Source organism: Cibotium barometz, chromosome 61 (assembly GCF_041138505.1).
Source record: "Cibotium barometz isolate CiBa-2024 chromosome 61, ASM4113850v1, whole genome shotgun sequence".
Classification (NCBI taxonomy): Eukaryota; Viridiplantae; Streptophyta; class Polypodiopsida; order Cyatheales; family Cibotiaceae; genus Cibotium; species Cibotium barometz.
The window spans coordinates 26229824-26249778 of NC_141106.1; the positions used below are offsets into that span (position 1 = coordinate 26229824).

The 19955-nt window shown below is 43.1% G+C and overlaps 1 protein-coding gene across 2 annotated transcripts in view; it reads left to right on the top strand.

Annotated features, from left to right (window-relative positions):
- Positions 1–6672: 6672 nt before the first annotated feature.
- Positions 6673–19955, top strand: part of SOS4 (pfkB-like carbohydrate kinase family protein) — a 205708-nt gene continuing 192425 nt past the window's right edge. Inside the window, exon 1 of one of the 2 annotated variants that reach the window (XM_086794545.1) lies at positions 6673–6990. In XM_086794545.1, the coding sequence (XP_086650671.1) occupies positions 6712–6990 (279 nt within the window). In that variant the 5' untranslated portion in view covers positions 6673–6711. The remainder of the gene's footprint in view (positions 6991–19955) is intronic. The other variant, XM_086794546.1, reaches the window with a different exon arrangement.

Below are 19955 nucleotides of genomic sequence, written 5' to 3' on the forward strand. Positions count from 1 at the left end.
ATTCATTTCATCGCCTTCAAAGTAGTGTGTGCCACCTTGTTTATAAGCACTTTTGGCTATGCTTGGGTATAAAAGAAGAGCTCTCAAGTGGCATAGCTCATCCTCCTCCTCTTTAGGTTCAAAAGTGTGGGTCCTTAAGTTCCCAATCATCTAATTGGATAAATCTCTTTTGGCTATGCTTGGGTATGAAAGAAGAGCTCTCAATATGGCATGTCTCATCCTCCTCTTCTCCAGGTTCAAGAGTGTGGGCCCTTAAGTTCCAACTCATCCAATTGGATAAGTCTCTTTAAAGCTGAGAATTGCCTTATAAAAGAGAACTTATTGGGACTAGGACTTTCGAGGAGGATAAGAAGGTTTTGAGGCATGCCTCGTGTGTGGTGATATTCATGCTCACTTGGGACGTACTCACTCGAGGAGGATAAGAAGGTTTTGAGGCATGCCTCGTGTGTGGTGATATTCATGCTCACTTGGGACGTACTCACTCGGAGGTGGGCTTGGACCAGTCAATGTGTAGGGGATGTGTTGAGAATAATATTGATCTCCATCATGTATTGTATGGAGAACCTTAGTGGAGGTGGTTTCAATCTTTGGGAGGTATAGATAGCTAACCATGGTCTTTTTGTGAACATTACTTTGTATTGATGAGGTGAGAGAGCTTATGGTGGAGCTTGTGGTGGTCTCATCTAGGTGTCTTCTTATCTTCTCACTATATAACCATCAAGCTCTTTGGAGCTACACACGTTACATGCTTAGTAATCCTTTATGGAAGATTGGCTCTTGTATTCCTTATTGTTTTGTTTATGATTCTCAAGCTTGTGTTAATCTTGGTCGTTAAGTAGCATATTAAGTCTAGCCATCTTTAGTCTTACAATCTTCACATTTCAAATCCTCTCTCGTGGGTTTTAGAGAGGGCATCATTGCATCAAGATTTTGTTAATGCATTAGTACTAATCACTCACATTAGTGAATGGCACACTTGTGAGTTCTGGTTTAGTGCTTTATTGATTTGTGAAGAGCATTATCATTAGCTAATCGAGGTGCTTTGTGTGAGCTCTACTGCGAGAACAGTGTGCTCTGAATACTGTGGAATGAGCTGAAGATTGAAGCGCATTGAGCTTGAGCCTTGGTGGAGTGGGCTGCCTAAGCGATCTTTACTGTAGTCACTGTGACACTGTGATATTCGGCAACTGCAGTTCATACACAACTGCTTGAATTAGCGCAGCATATATTATTGCCTCTCAAAGATGTAGATGATGCCATTCCTGGTAGAACATGCGTATGTGAGATGCAGTTGTATGTTGTCCTTCCTAACTTGAGGAGAACCAAGCTATGCATGAACACCTTTGTGATTACATATTTCTATCTTTGTGTAAAAAATCGGGATTTGTGTTTGGTAAATAACATGCCCCGCCCCTTTGTGTGAGTTTCATCCCTGTAAGCTTTCATGTTCAAACCTTGTAGTACCCTTTGTTCCTCCTTTTGATCTTGGAAGAAACAAGGATAGAGACCAACACATCTTCATCAACAACAACTCTCTCGGGTGCATAGGGGCAGGATCTATGACACAGAGAAAGAAGCAAAATCTCCTAGATCCTGCAAGAAGAAGGAGCACATAATTAAAGATTGTTTCAAAAAGAAAAAAGATGAAGAGGAGAAAAATAAAGAAAAGAGCAAGGACAAAGAGGAGTCTTCTTTACAGCAAGTAAACTACACTAAGGACTATTCTTTTTAACATTTGTTGTTGTATCTTTGTGATTAAAGCTAGTGGGCAAATTGTTATGTTAGACATAGTCAAAGTCCTTAGTTATTGTTACCTCTCTAACTTCACGCCATGTGGAGAGAATGTGGAGAGATCAAGGGAGGGTGTTGAGAATAATATTATAGGGAGAACCTTAGTGAAGGTGGTTTTAATGTTTAGTAGGTATAGATTAAGGACTAGCTAACCATGGTCTATGAACAATGGGTTGTATCACAATTCCCATGGTTCTGGCAATGAGCACAATACTATTGTTGTCTAGGCCTCAACTATTGTTGTATGATTTTGGTGGCAAATTGCACACCATACCATATCTCTCTTTGGAAATAAGTGTGGGTGTCCAGCTTGAAGAACTGATTGGGGGTCAGCCCCTTTAGGGCCTAAACGATTAAATGGTTTATCAAATTTTTGCGAGCCTGCCCATGCTCATGTCCATGACTAGGACTCTAGCTAGTGTTGGTGGGGCACCCTTAGTCGTTTGAGGCTTTGGATAATGCATCCCCTATCTCTTGATTAAGGTGGGTGACTTCTACATTTTTGTCTTGGAGATTGCCTACTAGGTCTATTTTGCCTTACGGGCAGATATTGTGTTTAGACTTGTAGAGATGGAGACATAAAGCCTCTCACTCTTAAGACCAATCATAAATTGATCGTAAGTTGTCTAGTCTTTTTCAAGGGCTACATCTCATGTGGAGATTCTTGGTTCTAGCAATGTAGCCATGCATTGTTCCACCCTTCTCTTGCTTGAGGATATGGATCAGTGTGATGGGGCTATGCGATTGGGCTCCATCTAGCTCCACCGTGCGAGAATTCAACAATGAATGTGTGTCTCAAGACCTTGAATCTGGCCTTTTCATGTGGGTTTAATTACTTAAACCATTGGCCTGCTTTGCCTTTAAGGAAAAGACTAAATGAAGAGATCTTGGTGGGATCATCAATCATTCCCATAACCTGGCAAATTTAATCAAACTTCTCTAGATTCTGAATGAAAATCTCTAGCTCCATCAAGTTTGGTCATCATCCTTGAGATGTGGATTGGCTTTGTTTTGCCCAACTTTGAGCCTCTAGGTATTATATTTGTGGTAACCACCCTTCCCATTTCAAATGTCATCCTAAGCATGTCTTTTGCTTATTCACATTCGCATATTCACTCGGTGATAGTGAAACATAAGGAAGTGGTTGCATAAAACCCTATGTTTCAGGGTTTGGGATTGGGCTATGTGGTTTCCAATGGCACTTTTCCTTCATCGTCCTAGCTTTGAGGTTGCAGGCTCATTGTGGATGAGGACACATTATGTGAATGCCCTTATCAATTCTTTTGTTTTGAGGTAGTCCTGGACATTGATTCTTTACCATTCCTTGTGTTCCGTGTTTCTCATGTAAACGAAGAAGAACTGGAACTTGGTTCCATATGAAGTCACTTCTATAATGAGCTCATGTGGAAAGTGGGGCTTCTTCTGACCCTATGTGTGCTTGTTGTTGTGTATTCACTTGTCCCTATGGTACAACAAAGGAGATATGTCCTGATTGTTAACTACAGCTATTAGGCTACTTGTTGATCTTGGTCTACCTAGGATAAACCGAGCCCTCAGGATAACACCAAATTTTTGAAACATTGTGGCATCCGATATGGTTTAACCACTTCCAAAGGGAGAAAACCTTAAGGTTCATGGTCCTACTCCCACTCCTTCATTGGAGCTTCGCCCAAAGACATAGTGATTCAGTGAACTTTCCATGAAGTTTTTGACACTACTGAATGTAAGGCTCGAAGGACCATGGGGTGGCTTGTGTTTCTAGGCATTCCACTATTCCTCCACTCATATTTGTGTTGCCTCTCGTTAGAGGTGGATTCGAAGGAGTTTTTCCTTCTCATGAGGGAAGCGCTTTCAATTAGTGTTGGTCGTTTGCTAGGACTGTAGGCTAGGTGGGTTTGAGAAAGTGTGGTTTGATGCATCATAATTGATTGTATTATTAATTAGGTTTGCATCAAGGGTTTCACTCTTGTGAAATGTTCTCTAGTGCTTCCTAAAACAGGTCTGGAACTGATTTTAGACATGTCTATTCTTCTCAAGCTCTACAATTTTTTAATTTTCTTTTGTAACACTTTTTTAAAAAGTTTTTTTTGAAACCTTTTTTTTTCCTAGCCTCACATCTCTAGATTCATGCCTCTAGACGTGTGACACCACATCTAGAGGTATGGGCTCACATGTCGAGGCTCGCATCTACAAGTTCACATTTGTAAGCTTGCATCTGTAGGCTCATGTCTATAAGCTTGCACCTTTTCTGTATAAACTAGGCTCACGTACTTTATTTTTATGAAATATGCCTATCCAAGGCACACCCTTATATGTAATAGGCCTCGGACAGGGTTGGTGTGCAAATATTGTGGGTAATGATTGTACTTTCATGACTCAATAATTATAAAGGATATGAATTTTCCTTCAAAATTGTAGCTAGTACATATTGTATGATAATAACAAAACCCCTAAAGAACATGAGAAGGTATACCCTTACAAGTTTTTAAGGTAGTAATAATTGGTTCATACAATATTATGTATACCTACCTCTAGGCTCATGGCTCACGTGTGGAGACTCACAGCTCACGTATCCACTCATATTTCCAAGCTTTCGTATGTTGACTCACATCTTTTTTCACGAGACTATGTGCTCACGTCTTCCAACCTGAGAGCTTGTTTGGCTTGGTTTTTGGAGTTTTTGAGGTTTTTTAGAGTTGATGGGAGGTGATTTCTCTCAACTCGAGAGCTTGTTTGTCCTGGTTTTTTAGTTTTTTAAGGTTGTTAGGAGTTGATGAGGAGGTGATTAAGGATAGTAATCCTAGCTAACGGTGGTTATGCAAGTAATTACGTGTTTCTTCTTTCTGACAAGAAGGACTAGAGCTCCAAATGGTGAACTAATGGGTCTAATCAAACCCTTTTCTAACAACTCCTCAACTTGTTTTTGGATTTTCTTTGTTCTACGATGTTAACTCTAACCTGAGCTTTACAAGGTGGAGAATTTTCATGGATTATATCAATTTTATAGTCCTCTAGTTTGGTTCTACGAAGTCTTGGAGGTAAACAAATGAAGAATTTTGAGAGAAATGAATGTTGAGATGGACTAGTTGGTGTGTTATGAGTAGCTGAACCAAAAGAGTCTCTTCTCTTTCTTCCTCAAAGCTTTGTTTGCTTGAGTGGTATGACTCAATAAAGGAATTAGTTCTCCATTATATTAACACTAAAGGTAAATTTCTTTACCATCTTTCACCAACCAAATGGTGTGAGAGTCGTAGTTAATCTTTGGGTTACATTGATACCTCCATGTCATCCCCAAAATGATGTCTACCCTAAGTGGAGCTATGAGGAAGTCTCACTCTTTTTGTAACGGTTTGATTATTAAACCTAAATCTTTCGCCTCTCACATGTAATTTATATTTGGTACTAGAGAATATAGTTTCTTTTGCTTTATAACTAGCTTTTATAACTAGAATATATAGAATTTAGATTTAGAATACTGAGTGCCTTTTTGACATGAAGTCACATGTGCTCCCATCATCAATTAGTAGTAGTGTCACTTCTGTACCATGAATCGTTTCTTTCATCTTTAATAAAGCATGATAATTTTACTTACCTCTAGAATAGTTAGGATCGGATTCATCCTCTTACTTGAAGGATTTTTCATTTTTCCTCAACTTCGTTGATCATATGCACTCATCCATGGAATTTTGTGTCTCTCATGATATTAAAGTGATATGTGTCCCTCTTTGTGTGGCAATTGCTATAGCATCAGATGCACATTTCTTTAGCCTTCCATTAGAGGTTTTTGTGGTAGCTTTATTTCTCACAACATATTTTCCTTTAGTCATCAGTCATATTAAAAATCTTTGTAAAATAAGGTGGTTAAGAAGACTTCAAAAAAGATGTGTCAGCACTCGTGCTTCTCTAGAAATACCAATTTTTCTTCCAGAGTTTAAAGCTAAAGAGATTGCCAAACTAAGAGAGTGAGGACGAAACATGTTCACATTATCGGCTCTAATAGTAGGCCTGAGTCTTGCAATAAACTCTTGCTTTTATTCTCTCACTAACTCTTTCACTAAAGCAATAAACTCTTGCTCTTGTTCTCTTACTAACTCTTTTACTAAAGCAATAAACTCTTGCTTTTGTTCTCTCACTAGCTCTTTCACTAAAGCAATAAACTCTTGCTTTTGTTCTCTCAGTAACTCTTTCAAGTAACAATTTCTATTCTCGAATTGTGGGTAGCGTGGGCCTACTACCCATCCCATTTATGCTCATCTCCATTTATGCCTTGAGATTTGACTTAACCACGATTACAGGAGGGCCTTTGTTTAAAAATCTTTTTCAACGAAAATGAACATGTAAAAAAGCCCGAAAGCATGTAAATTCATGTCGAGAAAAGTGTCGGTATAGATTTGTCTCAAAACAACCCACAAAATAATCACAAAAAACAATCGTCAAAATTAGCACTATAGTAAGCGTCAAAATTCAGATTCGTAATTATAAAGATGATTTTATGGATGCTAACATTATGACTTTTCCATCATAGAGATGACTATTTGATTTCTATGGTGTTGACCAAGAAACACTTAAAAGAAACTACCCACCTATGCTGGAACTTGTGTAGATTTGAGGTTATTGAGTACAAGTAGCCTTGTGTGTGTGTGTGTGTGAGAGAGAGAGAGAGAGAGAGAGAGAGAGAGAGAGAGAGAGAGCCGTGTAACGTTGACTTTATCGATATCAATCAACGGGGAGACTTGAACCCAGATGGGTCAAGGACATCCCAAAGTCAATCCTACTAGCCATTTCTAAATCCTACTAGCCATTTCTTCCCACCATGGTGGCACAAAGGTGGTGAGAGAGAGAATAAAAGTCTTTACAAAAGCAGGCCATTTTAAAATGTCATAAGATCTACGAGGCCTAAGATTTCAACAAACTCTTGATATGATTCCTGGAAAAGGTCTCTTTTTGAGAACTCTTGCAGAAGAGAGAGCTCTCTCTCGTGAATGGTGGTGGTCGCGATTCTCCAAACCCTCGTGTTATAAGCTCCCAAGATTAGGTCCCTCTTGTATCACACATCTTTTCGACTGCAGATCCTTCCATCGCGTTTGTAAGTGCGGAGCTCCTCGCATGCTTCAGATCAAAGCCATGGCCCCCCCTCTCTCAACTCTCCCCGTGCTCGGTCAAGGTCGCGTTTTGAGCATACAATCTCATACTGTCCAGGTGAGTTCTTCATTTCCAGAAAGAGACAAGTTGAAACTCTCGCATGCCACTCTTTTGTTAGTTTTCCCCATCATTGTTAAAAACTGCATTCCATTTGGAGCTACGCAAAATTCATCAGCCTCATAACTGAGAGTGGTTTCAAGGGAAACGAATTCTCTTCAAGCTTCGCATGCTCATCACTAGTATAACTGGACTGGAAGATCATAACCTTGATCTTGTCAAGGTTAACTTTAAGGTCTCTAACTTGTCAAACTTTCTATAAGGCATCTTCGAGTTGCAGCCGTTTTGGAGAGAGTGATAAAAGTACCACATCGACTGTGTAAAAAAGAATGGAAACCGCAGTTTCTGCCAGTGTAGAGCATATTATATTCCCTCCAAAATTTTCGACTAAATCAGCGAGTTTATTCATGTAGAGCTTAAAGAGTGCAGGGGATGGAGGGCATCTGTGTGTTTTACCCCAGGAGTGTTGTGTATCTCCTCCTTGATTATGCACATTCTACCAACAACTTGGCCATGCAATGTTGTACTGTACTGGCCCAGATTATTGGCTCCTTTACTTTTACTTGCCGCAATCTACTGAAAATTTAGATCGCGGGAGTGTGTCAAAAGCTTTGCGGAAATCCAAAAAGCAACAATATAATTTCTGCCCTTTGTGCTTGGTTTCCTCAATGATAGCCCTGATTGTAAAAATTATGAACTAATGGGGAGTGGACTTGTTTACCCATAGCTCTGACTCCTTAACTCTTAGTAATAAGTGCCAGTGGTACAATGATGCAATGTTATGGGATCAAGGGCGGGTCCTTGGCATCTGTGATTGTATAGAGGCTCTCCATGTCCATTACTTGTGGAGGGGCACTCTAGTGTCTCTGGTGGAGGATCTCTTCTATTTGAAGTTGTTGAGTGGAGATGCGGTGGGGGCCTCCATTTTGGGTCGAGTGAAAGAAACTCGTGATGGGGGGCTGCGAGGTATGGAGATGAAGTGAGAGACCTCATCTATGTAAAGGACGAAGAGTGTTGGAGAGAGAGGGCATCCTTACTTCACCCCTGTGGTGTTGGTGATCACATTCCGCTAATAACCTTTTCCTCTTCTTTGTATGGAAGAAGGCCGAAGTGCTGGAGGTCCTCTCAGAAGGACTACAATCTTGTGATGAGAGGACTCGAATGGTGAGACGTTTCCATCATTAAAAGACAGAAACTTTGTAAGTACATGCCACAATTATCAATACCCAGATAAAGTTGTAAGTTACAACTTGTCACGATTCACAGAATATGCCAAGTTATGACTTGCACTAAATAGTCTTGATTTTCAATTTAACTCACCAAGTGAGGGGTATTGATCCCATATTTCTCTCACCAAGAAACGGGCTGAAGCTGTTAGTGGAGTTTGGTTGCTGTTCCTTTCATAGTTACGGGAAATGTTGGAAATGCGGGGGAAAGCGGCTTGAAATGGCATTTTGCCTTGGTGATCTACTGGAAACGTGTTTCCGGTGGGAAAACGTTTCGACTTGGCCGAAACGGCGCGTTTTCGGCGTTTTTGCTTGGTGAGAAACGTTTCGCTTCATGTGAAACGGCCGTTTCATGTGGCCGCATGCCACGTGGCCCCAAAGCTCAAAAAACCCCAAATGGGCATGCGATCCAGGACGCCCATGGTACAATACTAAAAAATGGCCAAAAAATGGGCTAGATCTTTTTTCGAAACGTGTGGCCTATACGAAGATTAAAAAAAGCCCAAATCGTCATCGAAATAGCCACAGGTGTGAGGAGAAAAAAAAGAGTCCGAATCGGCCACCTGGTTGCGCATCAACATGTGAGAGTACAAGGCCCCAGTTGATGCTCTTTTTCTGTAGCGAAGTAGAAGCTCCGTTTTTCAGCTCTTCTTTCCTTTCTTTCTTCCATTCCCTTTGCACTGCAAATCCTCCCCTTTTCTTTCACTTATCTATTGTATTGTTGCATAGTGCACATTCTCCCCTTTTCTTTTTGTGTTTACCCCTTTTCTTTCCGATCCCCATTCTTGCAGGCATTTCTTTTCTTTGTCACTCATGACATCTAGGCAACCACATCTTGAGAGAGAGAATGACAAGCAATTCACCCAGATTGACTAATGGTGGCAGCAGGTGGATATTGTTAATAAATATGACTCCAAGAGAGGTGGGGCAAAAGATTTCGTTGTCGATATTGTGGTCTGGAAAAAGGTGGCTGTCCAAAGTGGGTTGAAGCCCATTTGCTTGCCTTGCTAGGGTTTGGCATAGGTAAATGCGAGAAGATTGCTCTAGCAGATGCACAAAGAATGGAACGGGAAGCTTCACTTCTTCTTCCTCCACCAAATACTTGGCGCAAGGAGCATACAGTAAGTGCTCCAACTCAACATTCAACTTGTCATGGAACTCCTGTAAGTGCTACATCTGGCCATCCACCCACTTCTTTTCATACTGCATTGTAACTTGGGAGTGGTGGAAGCTCATTTGATATGCCTACACATGCTCCTCCCAAAGAAAAGGCTAGGCAGTCCACTCTTCACACAGCATGGCATCCAGAAAGAAAGGCATAGGTTGATGTTGTTGTAGCATGCTTTTTCTACTCTTGTGGGATCTCTTTTAATGTTGCCCGCTCACCATTCTTCAAAGAGACGGTGGCTGAAATTGCAGCATTTGGTGGTGCATACAGTCCACCCTCTTCTGATGCCTTGAGAGAGATTGCTTGAGAATGAGATAACATCCATCAATGAAGCCATTGCACATGTGAAGGAGAAATGGAGCACATATGGGGTCTCTTTAATGGCTGACGGGTGGAGTGATATACGCAGCCATTCATTGGAAGGCGTTCTTGCAGCATGTAGAGGGAATTCACTCTACATAAAGTCTATAGAAGCTAGGGTGAGACAAAAAACTGCTCTTGTGCTATGTTAGATATGGAGTGAGGTTGTTGAGTGTGTGAGTCCACAAAATGTGGTTCAATTTGTTTCAGATGGTGAGAGTACTAGCAAGGCAGCAGGGGTCTTATTGGAGCAGAGGTACCCGCACGTTACATGGAGCCATGCATGGCACATTGTCTCAATAACTTGCTTAAAGACATTGGAAAGTTGCATTGGGTAAAGGCCACAGGCAAAGAGGTTGTTTCTTTCATAACTTGCCACCATTACTTTCTTGCATTATATTGCAGGTTTGCGAAGAAAGAGTTATTGAAGTACTCCAACACCCGCTTTGCATACAGTTTCATGATGCTTCGACGTCTCTTTCATGTGAGACCAGTCCTAAAGCAGATGATAGCATGCCTTGATTGGGAGTCGTGGCCTACTCATAGGCAAGCACTTGGACAACTTTGCTATTCTACTATTACACAGGATGAGTTTTGGTCTTCTGTAGAGCATCTTCTAAAGCTATGTTGGCTGATTGTTAAGGTTTTGAAGCATATGGATGGAGATGTGCATTACATTGGGAAGATTTATGAGGCCATGGATCACATGGTTGAGAACATCCACTTAATAGAGACTAATGCAGATAGAAGACGAGTTGGAGGATCTTGCAGTGAGTAGATGGAACCAATATTTAATTTTTGCTATGTTACATACAGCTACCTATGGACTTAATCTAGAGTTTCAACACAAGGGGAGACAGCAGCAGACAGACGGTGAGGTGGTACGTGGTTGGAATGCCACTTTGCAAAGATTGGTTGGTACTCCGGAGGACGCAAGGTGAAGGATCAGCTTGTAAACTACCACAACAAAGAGGGGAATGTTTGGATGGAGTAACGCACAACATGATAGGTTGATAGGTGAATTTAAAACCTTTATTTAAATCTATGTCATATGAACCTTTATTTGATGTTTGAAGTGTAATTGTGGTTTTTCAAATTGTCATGTTTTAGGTTTTATGTTGGTGTTGTCACTTGGTGGAAAGACTATGGGTGCAGAAACGCCTAAGCTTCAGCACCTGGCTAGTCGTATCTTGGGGCAGGTGTGCTCTTCATCAGCTTTGGAGCATTTATGGAGTACCTTTGGTCACATACACTCAAAGAAGAGGAATCGCCTTGGGAGCAAGAAAGCAAATGAGCTCGTTTCTTTGTTAATGCAAACTTGTGGTTGCTAACAAAGATGAAGCATGAGTACACGCATGATAAATACATTGCCTTCCATATATTAGAGGTAGACACAGGCTCCATCATTGGTGATGTATTTGAGGAGGCAAAGGGCGATGGTCAAACACATGAAGGTGGCATGGAAGAAGCTCCACCAGAGGAGGAGCATGAGGATGAGCTTCAGGAGGACGACGCTATTTCTATAGCATAGAAGAGTCGTAAGTAGTCAAGACTCAAGACTCTAGAGTCTAGAGTCTAGACTCTAGAGTCTAGAGTCTAGACTCTAGAGTCTAGAGTCTAGACTCTAGAGTCTAGAGTCTAGACTCTAGAGAGTAGCTTCCTTTTGGCATTTGATTTTACACTTTTTGTAATGACTTGGTCTTGAGGCTTGACTCATTGATGATTGAGTGATGGATTTAGCTTATTTTGTGATTATGGCAAGTTCTAAATGCTTTGATTTCTCATGCAACTTTAAAGTTTTAAATTGTGAAGTTTTAAATCATAAATGTAGAATGTAGTATGTATACTATGGACTCTAGATTTTACTTCTTTGGCACATGTTTTACATTACTTATGTGGCCTCTTAACTTAGTAACTTTTCCCATACCCCCCTCTTAGGATAACCTAGGATGACGTGGCGTTTCCGTTTCCCTTATCTTCAAAATCTTCGTCTCCGTCCTCGTTTCCCCGTTTCTCCGTTTCTATGGTTCCTATACACCAAAATGTCTCTTGAGTTGCACATCACCTCTTGTCCATTTTCGAATGTACTCTTGCCATCCCTCTTTCAACTCTTCATTGTCATACTGCTCCTCACTGTGCTAGAGAGGGTGCAATATGTGGGCAACCACGTGGATCGGTTTATAGAACCAATCCCATTGGTTGTGTCAAACTTGTTGAATGTCCTGGACCTCGAAAAGCAGCCATCAAATATAATGCACAATCATTTAAAACAAGGAGACTGAAGGCCTTGGACTGTTAGGGTTAGGGTTTGGAGGTGCTGCAAACACAAGCGTGGAGAAGCAGAGAGAGAACACGACGCTTTGTGTGTATTGAGATAATGATGTAAAGTACAATAGCCACATCATAAATTGACCTAAAAGGATGTGTTCACATGTCCGGCCATAAAATGTGCCGGGTGGACCAAAACACTTATAAACTGCTTATAAGTGATACTAAGCTAAACTGGGGGAAAAAACCTCCACTAACTGAAGTAAAAAGTGGCCCAGTAATCTACTGATGATCAATAGCACTCCTCTGGGTGCATACACAGCATAAAACCCAACAAACCCCCCTGGAGTGATATGTGATCACTGTACATCATCCACCAAAAGGAAACAAATTCAAAGCAGTGCGGAATGCTTCGAATTTCGGACGTGGTAATGCCTTGGTGAAGATGTCTGCCACATTCTGATCTGTAGGACAGTAGATCAGACTGATATCACCTGCCTAGAGTCTCTCCCGAACAAAATGATAGTGAATCTCAATGTGTTTCGTGCGAGCATGAAACACAGGATTCCTGGCCACAGCAATGGCACTCTGACTATCAGTATAGATAGGTGTAGGCTCCTCCACTGAAATATCCATATCAGTCATGAGACGACGCAGCCAAACACACTCAACAGTAGTAGTGTAGGCAGCTTTGTACTCTGCCTCACAAGACGAAGTGGCCACTGTGGTCTGTTTCTTGCTTAGCCAAGAAATGCATTAAGAGCCAAGAAAGAAATAATTTCCACTAGTGGAATGTCTGGTATCAAAATCACCAGCCCAATCTGAATCACTGTAAGCGTATAACTGCATGTCACCCCCCTCAGGATAAAGCAATCCAAGCGACAAGGTACCCTGCAAATACCGGAATACACGCTTCATAGCTTGCCAATGTGACAACCGCGGGCTGTGCATGAATCTGCTCAACTGAGAGACTGCATACTGAATATCTGGCCGTGTAGTACACAAGTAAATAAGGCACCCCAACAGCCTGAGCATATGTAGTGGCATCAAAGGAAATACTGTCATCTTGTAGTAACAGTTTCATCCCAGGCTCCATAGGAGTACTAATAGGCTTGCAATCCTGAAATTTAAACTTCTCCAGAAGTTTAGCAACATACCGAGATTGCAACAACCCAATGCCTCTGTTATCCTCCACAAACTGTATGCCCAAATAGTAGTGTACAAGCCCCAAATCAGACATGTCAAATGTCTGTTGCAGTATCTCTTTAAAAGCTGCAATTTTGTCATCATTTGATCCCATGAGCAAGAGATCATCTACATAAAGACTGATGACCAGTAGATCTGTCTCTTCTTTCTTTACATACAAGGTGGCTTCTGATGGACTGTTCACAAATCCTTGAGTGAGTAGGAAAGCATCTATCTTTGCATACCAAGCTCGTGGAGCTTATTTCAAACCATACAAGGCCTTTTTCAGCCTGCATACTTTCCCTTCATGACCATGTTCTGCAAAACCTGTGGGCTGATATACATAAACTTCCTCCTCGAGGTCCCCGTGTAGGAAAGCAGTCTTTATGTCCAACTGGTGAACAACCCAACCACGATGTGTAGCCAATGTAATGACACACTAAGTGTCGACATACGGGATGTAGGAGCAAATGTCTCCTCATAATCAATGCCCTTCTTCTATGCATAGCCCTTTGCAACTGGACGGGCTTTGTACCTGTCAATGGATCCATCTGCATGTCTTTTCAACTTATAGACCCACTTAGTACCAATTGCTTTCTTGCCTTTGGGCAGATCAACCAAATCCCATGTTTGATTCCTTTTAATAGAATCAAGCTCATCCTGCATGGCTTTATTCCAATGCACGTTGTCTCGTGCATCCACAAATGAATCAGGCTCATCATCATCCTGTAAACTGGCTGCCATAACCATATTCAATCCATGATGTGTGCATGCTCATTGGTCCGTGTCTCCCTACGAGTACGACCAGCAAGAGGACCCTCTAAATGGCTGTCCTGTAATGTCCTCAAATACCATCTAGGTATGTGTCTGACCTGTGGTGCCTGCTGCCCCATATTTGGTTCAGTTTCTGGCTCAATTTGCTGCTGAATTTCTGCACCACCTTCATCATTTGCTGGCTGTCCTGTACCCTCATGAATTGGATCACCAACTGTGGAATGAAACTCCATAGGTAGTAGACCTTCAAACACATCATTTTCAGCCTGATTTGCGTCATAACCAGCCATGGATATTTCTGATTTTTCATCAAAAATCACATCCCGACTAGTGAATATCTTCCTGGATAGTGGGTCATATAACCGGTAGCCCTTGCTCTCACGGCTATACCCAACAAAAATGCATTTTGTGGCTTTATCATCCAACTTCCTCCTCAACTCTTTGGGTATGTGTGCATATGCAAGACACCCAAAGATACGAAAATGTGATACAGAAGGCTTGCGGCCATGCCAAGCCTCAAAAGGAGTAATGGAAACCAATGCCTTTGTGGGACATCGATTCAAAATATGACAAGCACACATGACAGCTTCCACCCAAAAGATATGTGGTAGCCTCTTTGCCTTTAGCATACATCTGGCCATCTCCATGAGTGACCGATTCTTCCTTTCTGCAACCCCATTCTGCTGTGGAGTATAAGGAGTAGTATACTGATGTTTTATACCTCTACTCTCAAGAAAGGAATTCAACATGTGTGACATATATTCCCCCCCTCGGTCAGAACGGAGAGTCTTAACCTTGCATCCTGACTCTGTTTCAGCAAGTGCTACAAAGGCCAAAAATGCATCATATACCTGTGATTTCTGTGTCAAAGGATAGACCCAGCATATACGAGAGAAGTCATCAATAAATGTTGCAAAATAGAAGCAACCTCCCAATGACTTCGTCTGCATGGGACCACAAAGATCACTGTGTATAAGCTGCAACTTTGCAGTTGCTCGTAGAGCCTGATCACGTGGGGAGGAAAACCGATGCATTTTTCCCAAAATACATCCTTCACATATGTGATCTGGAGGCTTCTCAATAAGAGGTAGATCTGTCAACATGTTATGTCGCTGCATAAGCATAAGACTACCAAAATTTACATGCCCCATGCGAGCATGCCATAACTCTGCATCAACCATAGCTAGAGCAACAGTGAATGCATTATAAGCAGACTGATCCACTGGCTGAAATGCATCCAACTGATAAAGTCCATGACATAATGTACCAGTAGGCATCAAGGTCAAAGCATTAGCTTTGTCTCTGACCATGCATTTGTCATCATCAAAGTGGACTTGCATACCACAGTGTGCTAAAGAAGAAATGGACAACAAATTCTTCTTTATCCCTCGTACATATAAGGTATCTGTAAGGCAAAGAATAGAGCCATCAATGGCTGTGAGCTGAATCTCCCCAATGCCACGAACTGGATATGAAGCATTATTGGCACACTGAACAGTTTTGCCAACAGGGGCACGACCTACATGACAAAACAAATCCCTGCATGCTCTGTCATACTAAGTGCCTGTGAAGACCAAGAGGCATCATAGCTGCATGTATAGAAATAGTAATCCTTGTCCTCAACAAAAGAAGCAGTCTCTGGAGGAGCTTTAGAGGCATCATTTACAGACATCCCAGATTCCTTTCCTTTCTACACTCTGTGATGTAGTGACCTTGCTTCTTACAGTGATGGCATTTGCCCTTCTTCTTGGGCTGTCCATCACCTTTCTTGGTATCCTGAGATGAACCACCATCACCTGAATTTTGATTTGAACTCTTTGGCTGAGATTTGCCTTTCCCTTTTTGACCTGTAGTAAATGCTTGTTCAGCACTTGTGTTCATATTCATATTCTTCCTCATTTGCTCTTCTTGTAACAAGAGAGCAACAAGTTCCTGATACTTAAGGGGTTCAGCGGCATTCCTCATGCTGAGGTTCAAAGAGGTATGAAAAGCCAAGTAAGATCTTGGCAAAGAGTTCAAGATGGTGGACACAAGCTGTGTCTCAGGAATGATCTCATCCACATTGATGAGTTGCTCTCTCAAATCCTGCAGCTTGTTTAAGTGGCTAGACATATCATCTCCTTCATGCATTTTCTGATTTTCCAGCTCTCTTTTCATTCGAGCCTCATTACGAGTAGCATACATCTGCTCCAAAGTCACCCATGCATTCCGTGAAGAGCCAGCTGAACGAATATGAGGTATAATAGACCTCTGTACTGACAATGCAAAGTGACAAGGCTTGTGCATCTCTGGCATCCCATGTCTTCTGAGCATTTGTTCTCTGAACAGGCAATGGCTGACCTGGTGCCTGTACCTGTTGTCCTCGTCCACGAGCACCCCCTTGGGGAGGAGTCTCTGGAGCCAATGGACCTGGACGTGGTTCATCACCACTATAATCCCAAAGACCTTTTGCCACGAGCACATTTCTCAGCATAAAACTCCACAAGGAGTAGTTCGTGCCGTCCAATTTGTCTTCCTTAGACAAATACGTGAATACATCACTCTGCTGTTGATTTGCCATTATGCCAATGCACAATGTTGTACCTGTGTATCAAAAAACCCAATAGCAAGAACCCTGAAAGCAACTGTACTCCACTGAATACAGCTAACCCAAATATGCCTGCACTCTCAATCCTCTGAATGTGCAAGACAATGCACCACTGACTAAGTAGAGCAGCACAAATGGCTTACACAGTGCCAAAATGCCCAAAAATGCCCAAAATTACTGCACCCAAAACTTTGCAAAAAAATCTGTAGAGATTTCTGTGCAAGAAAATCTGCGTGTATCTGCTAGAAGATTTTCACAGAGAAAAATGCCCAAATTTCAAAACTTGTAAAGCTTACCACAACTATACGGAGCAGGTTCTGGTGTCCTGTAAGGAACAAGTACAGTCGACTGTACTGTGGAGGTACACAGCATCTGCAGTTGTGGTACTGTACGAAAGCAGGTACTGATTCAGTCGACTGTATGCAGGTACAGTACAGAAGCAGGTACAGAAACTGCAGTCGACTGTTGACTTTAGATATGCGCAGCAGGTACAGTCGACTAGTACTGAACAGGTACACAGAAGATCACCTGTACGGAATGATGCAGGTCGCCTGTACGGACAGCTGTACGACTGTCTGCGCAGGACAGTACTGTTGTCTGCGCTGTAGAAGCTGCAGGTAATGGCGTGGACCAGCATGTTCAGAGCAAGCACAGTGTACGGAACAGGTACAGTAGCCTGTACGGTGCTGTGTAGCTGTCGGCGAACTTGTACGGACAGCTGCAGTGTACGGGCAGTTGCAGGCGAAGCTGATGGAGATGGCTTGTACGGATGGTGGTGAGGAACAGTACGGGCAAGGCAACCTGGTTGCTCTGATATCAAATGAAGGCTTTCAGCAGTTAGGGTTAGGGTTTGGAGGTACTGCAAACAGAAACGTAGAGAGCAAAGAGAGAGAACACGACTCTTGTTGTATTCAGTATGATAATGTGAAGTACAATAGCCACATAATGAAGTGACCTAAAAGATGTGTTCACATGTCTGGCCATAAAGTGTGCCGGGTGGACCAAAACACTTATAAACTGTTATAAGTGAAACTAAGCTAAACTGGGGGAAAAAACCTCCACTAATTGAAGTAAAAAGTGCCCCAGTAATCTATTGATGATCACTAGCACTCCTCTGGGTGCATACACAGCATAAAACCCAACATGGAAGTCGATGGAGAGGCCCCTAGTGGCAATGATCTCACACATGATTAGGAGTAAGCCATCAGTGCCACATGAGATTGTGCGGGCACAGATGGGGGCTGCACCGATAGTGACAGAGGCTCTATTCCAGACAGTGACATACTGGCACAGGCTATGGGAGCGTCCACTTGATAGATACCCCCGGCTAGCCCTGGAATCCTCGAGACGGCTGACACTTGACGGAGATACAGAGTGCTGGTATGCACAAGTAGGCACTTGGTTTGGCATGCACGGTATGCAAATGGAGGCACTCCCCCCGTTCCAGTACAGCATAGAGGCCCCATCATTTGCTCTCAGCCGCACAGAGCGGAACAGGGTTATCAGGAAGGACATTGTCAGACTTGATACTCAGAGGACATGGAGTTCACCTAGTCGTCCACTAGGGACAAAGATGGCCTTCTACAGAGATCACCTCCTATGCCTCACAGACGATGGTTTCATCATCCGCCCACGCTACATGGACACACTGTACCTATCCTTTGGGGTGAGATGTGTGATCGGCCAGATCTGCACCTCGTCCCACGAGCTGAGAGTGGAGACTGCCAGATATGGGCCCAAGGTTGCCACACCAGAGGACAAGATATGCCAGCTCTGTCTTACAGAGCCCGAGACAGAGGATCATTACATATGTCGATGCCCTGTATACTATGAGATTCGGGGGAGGTTCCACTACCTCTTCCGAGCTGGGTTCGGACCACTTTCCAAGATCATGGACTTCCCAGGTCAAAGATGCCAGGGACTTTTTCTTCTAGAGCTCCGCAGACACACAGATTCCTTAGCGAGATCTAGATCAGCTATACTTGCTCAAGGACCAACACAGAGAGCTTCACCGACTACCTCATGGATATGATGTAACCTTTTGGTCTCATAGGTCATTTTGGCCTTTTAAAGACATTAATACAACTTTCTTCGCTGCTTCCGCTTGCCGTGCTGCTTCCCACCCACCCTTGCTCAGGCCCCCAAGGCAACAACTAGGGGGAAATAGCCACAATGAATCTATAGGATCTGGAGGCATACATCAAGACAGTGGAGGACAACACCAAGAAGTTGTTGGGCGAACACAAGAAGGTGCTGGACAGGGTCTTGAACCAACATGAAAAACAGTTGGAAGGCCTCCACAAGGAGATACAGGGAAAGAACAACAAAATTGAAGAATTGGCAGCACAGGTGAAACAGCTGTTGAAAGTGACCCAGCTGCAACAATAAGGAATGCCAGAGGCTGCCCCAGTGATAGGGGAACTCCGGGCAGAAATGGAAGCCCTAAAGGCTACGGTCAAGGACCATACAGTGGAGGAAGGGGAACTGAATATTCAGGAGGGTCTAAGGACTGACTTGGAGCAGTTGAAAGCTGCAAGTGATAAGCTGCGGGAAGAACTGCAGACCACTAAGAAAGATTGGGTGGAGGTGGTGAAGCAGCACAAACCCCCACAGAGCATCATACATGAGACTCTCGAGGAGGAGAAACGCAACAAGGATAGGGCCCTCCATGTGCGAGTACGGGGGCTACAGGCAGGGGCTTCCCCCAAGGAGGATGCCATGACGCTTTGCCAGATGCTAGGAGTGAATGGGATTGCCCCCCCCCTTTTCAGATACATGGAGGGCAAGCAAGGATATGACACGAGAGCAGCCCCTCATCATTAGATTCCCTGATGCCACCAGCAAACAGGCCTTCTTAGACAGGCGGGCTGCACTCAAGGGCACACAGGTGTACATGGGAGATGATCTCACCCCAGCACAGGTGGCACACAGGCGTGAGGCGATGGTGACAGTTCATGAGGCCCGTAGAGCACGCAAGTGGGCTATATACAGAGATGGTAGGGTCATTATCACTGAGCGCTGTCCCAAATAGGGACGTAGGGTTGGCAGTATGGAACTGCAATGGCATGCTATGGTCGAATCCAAGAGGCTTGAGCGAGATTCTGACAGGCAGGGATGTCATTTTCTATACCGAGACTGATCAGAGCCTTGAGAGGGGCTTACCATATATAGCCGGGTATGAGTGGGAGTCAGCTTTCCGAGGCGAGACCCACACATCAAGAGGAGTACGTGGCTCTAGAGGGATAGCTGTCCTTTTTAGATCCCATCTTCGACACATTCTCAGCATCGTCTGCAAGGACGAAGATGCCCGGTATCTTTGCATGTGGCTACAGCTTAGCAGTGACAGAGTCATCCACATTGTTGTGTGTTATGTTGCACCACGCCACTCCCCTTACGC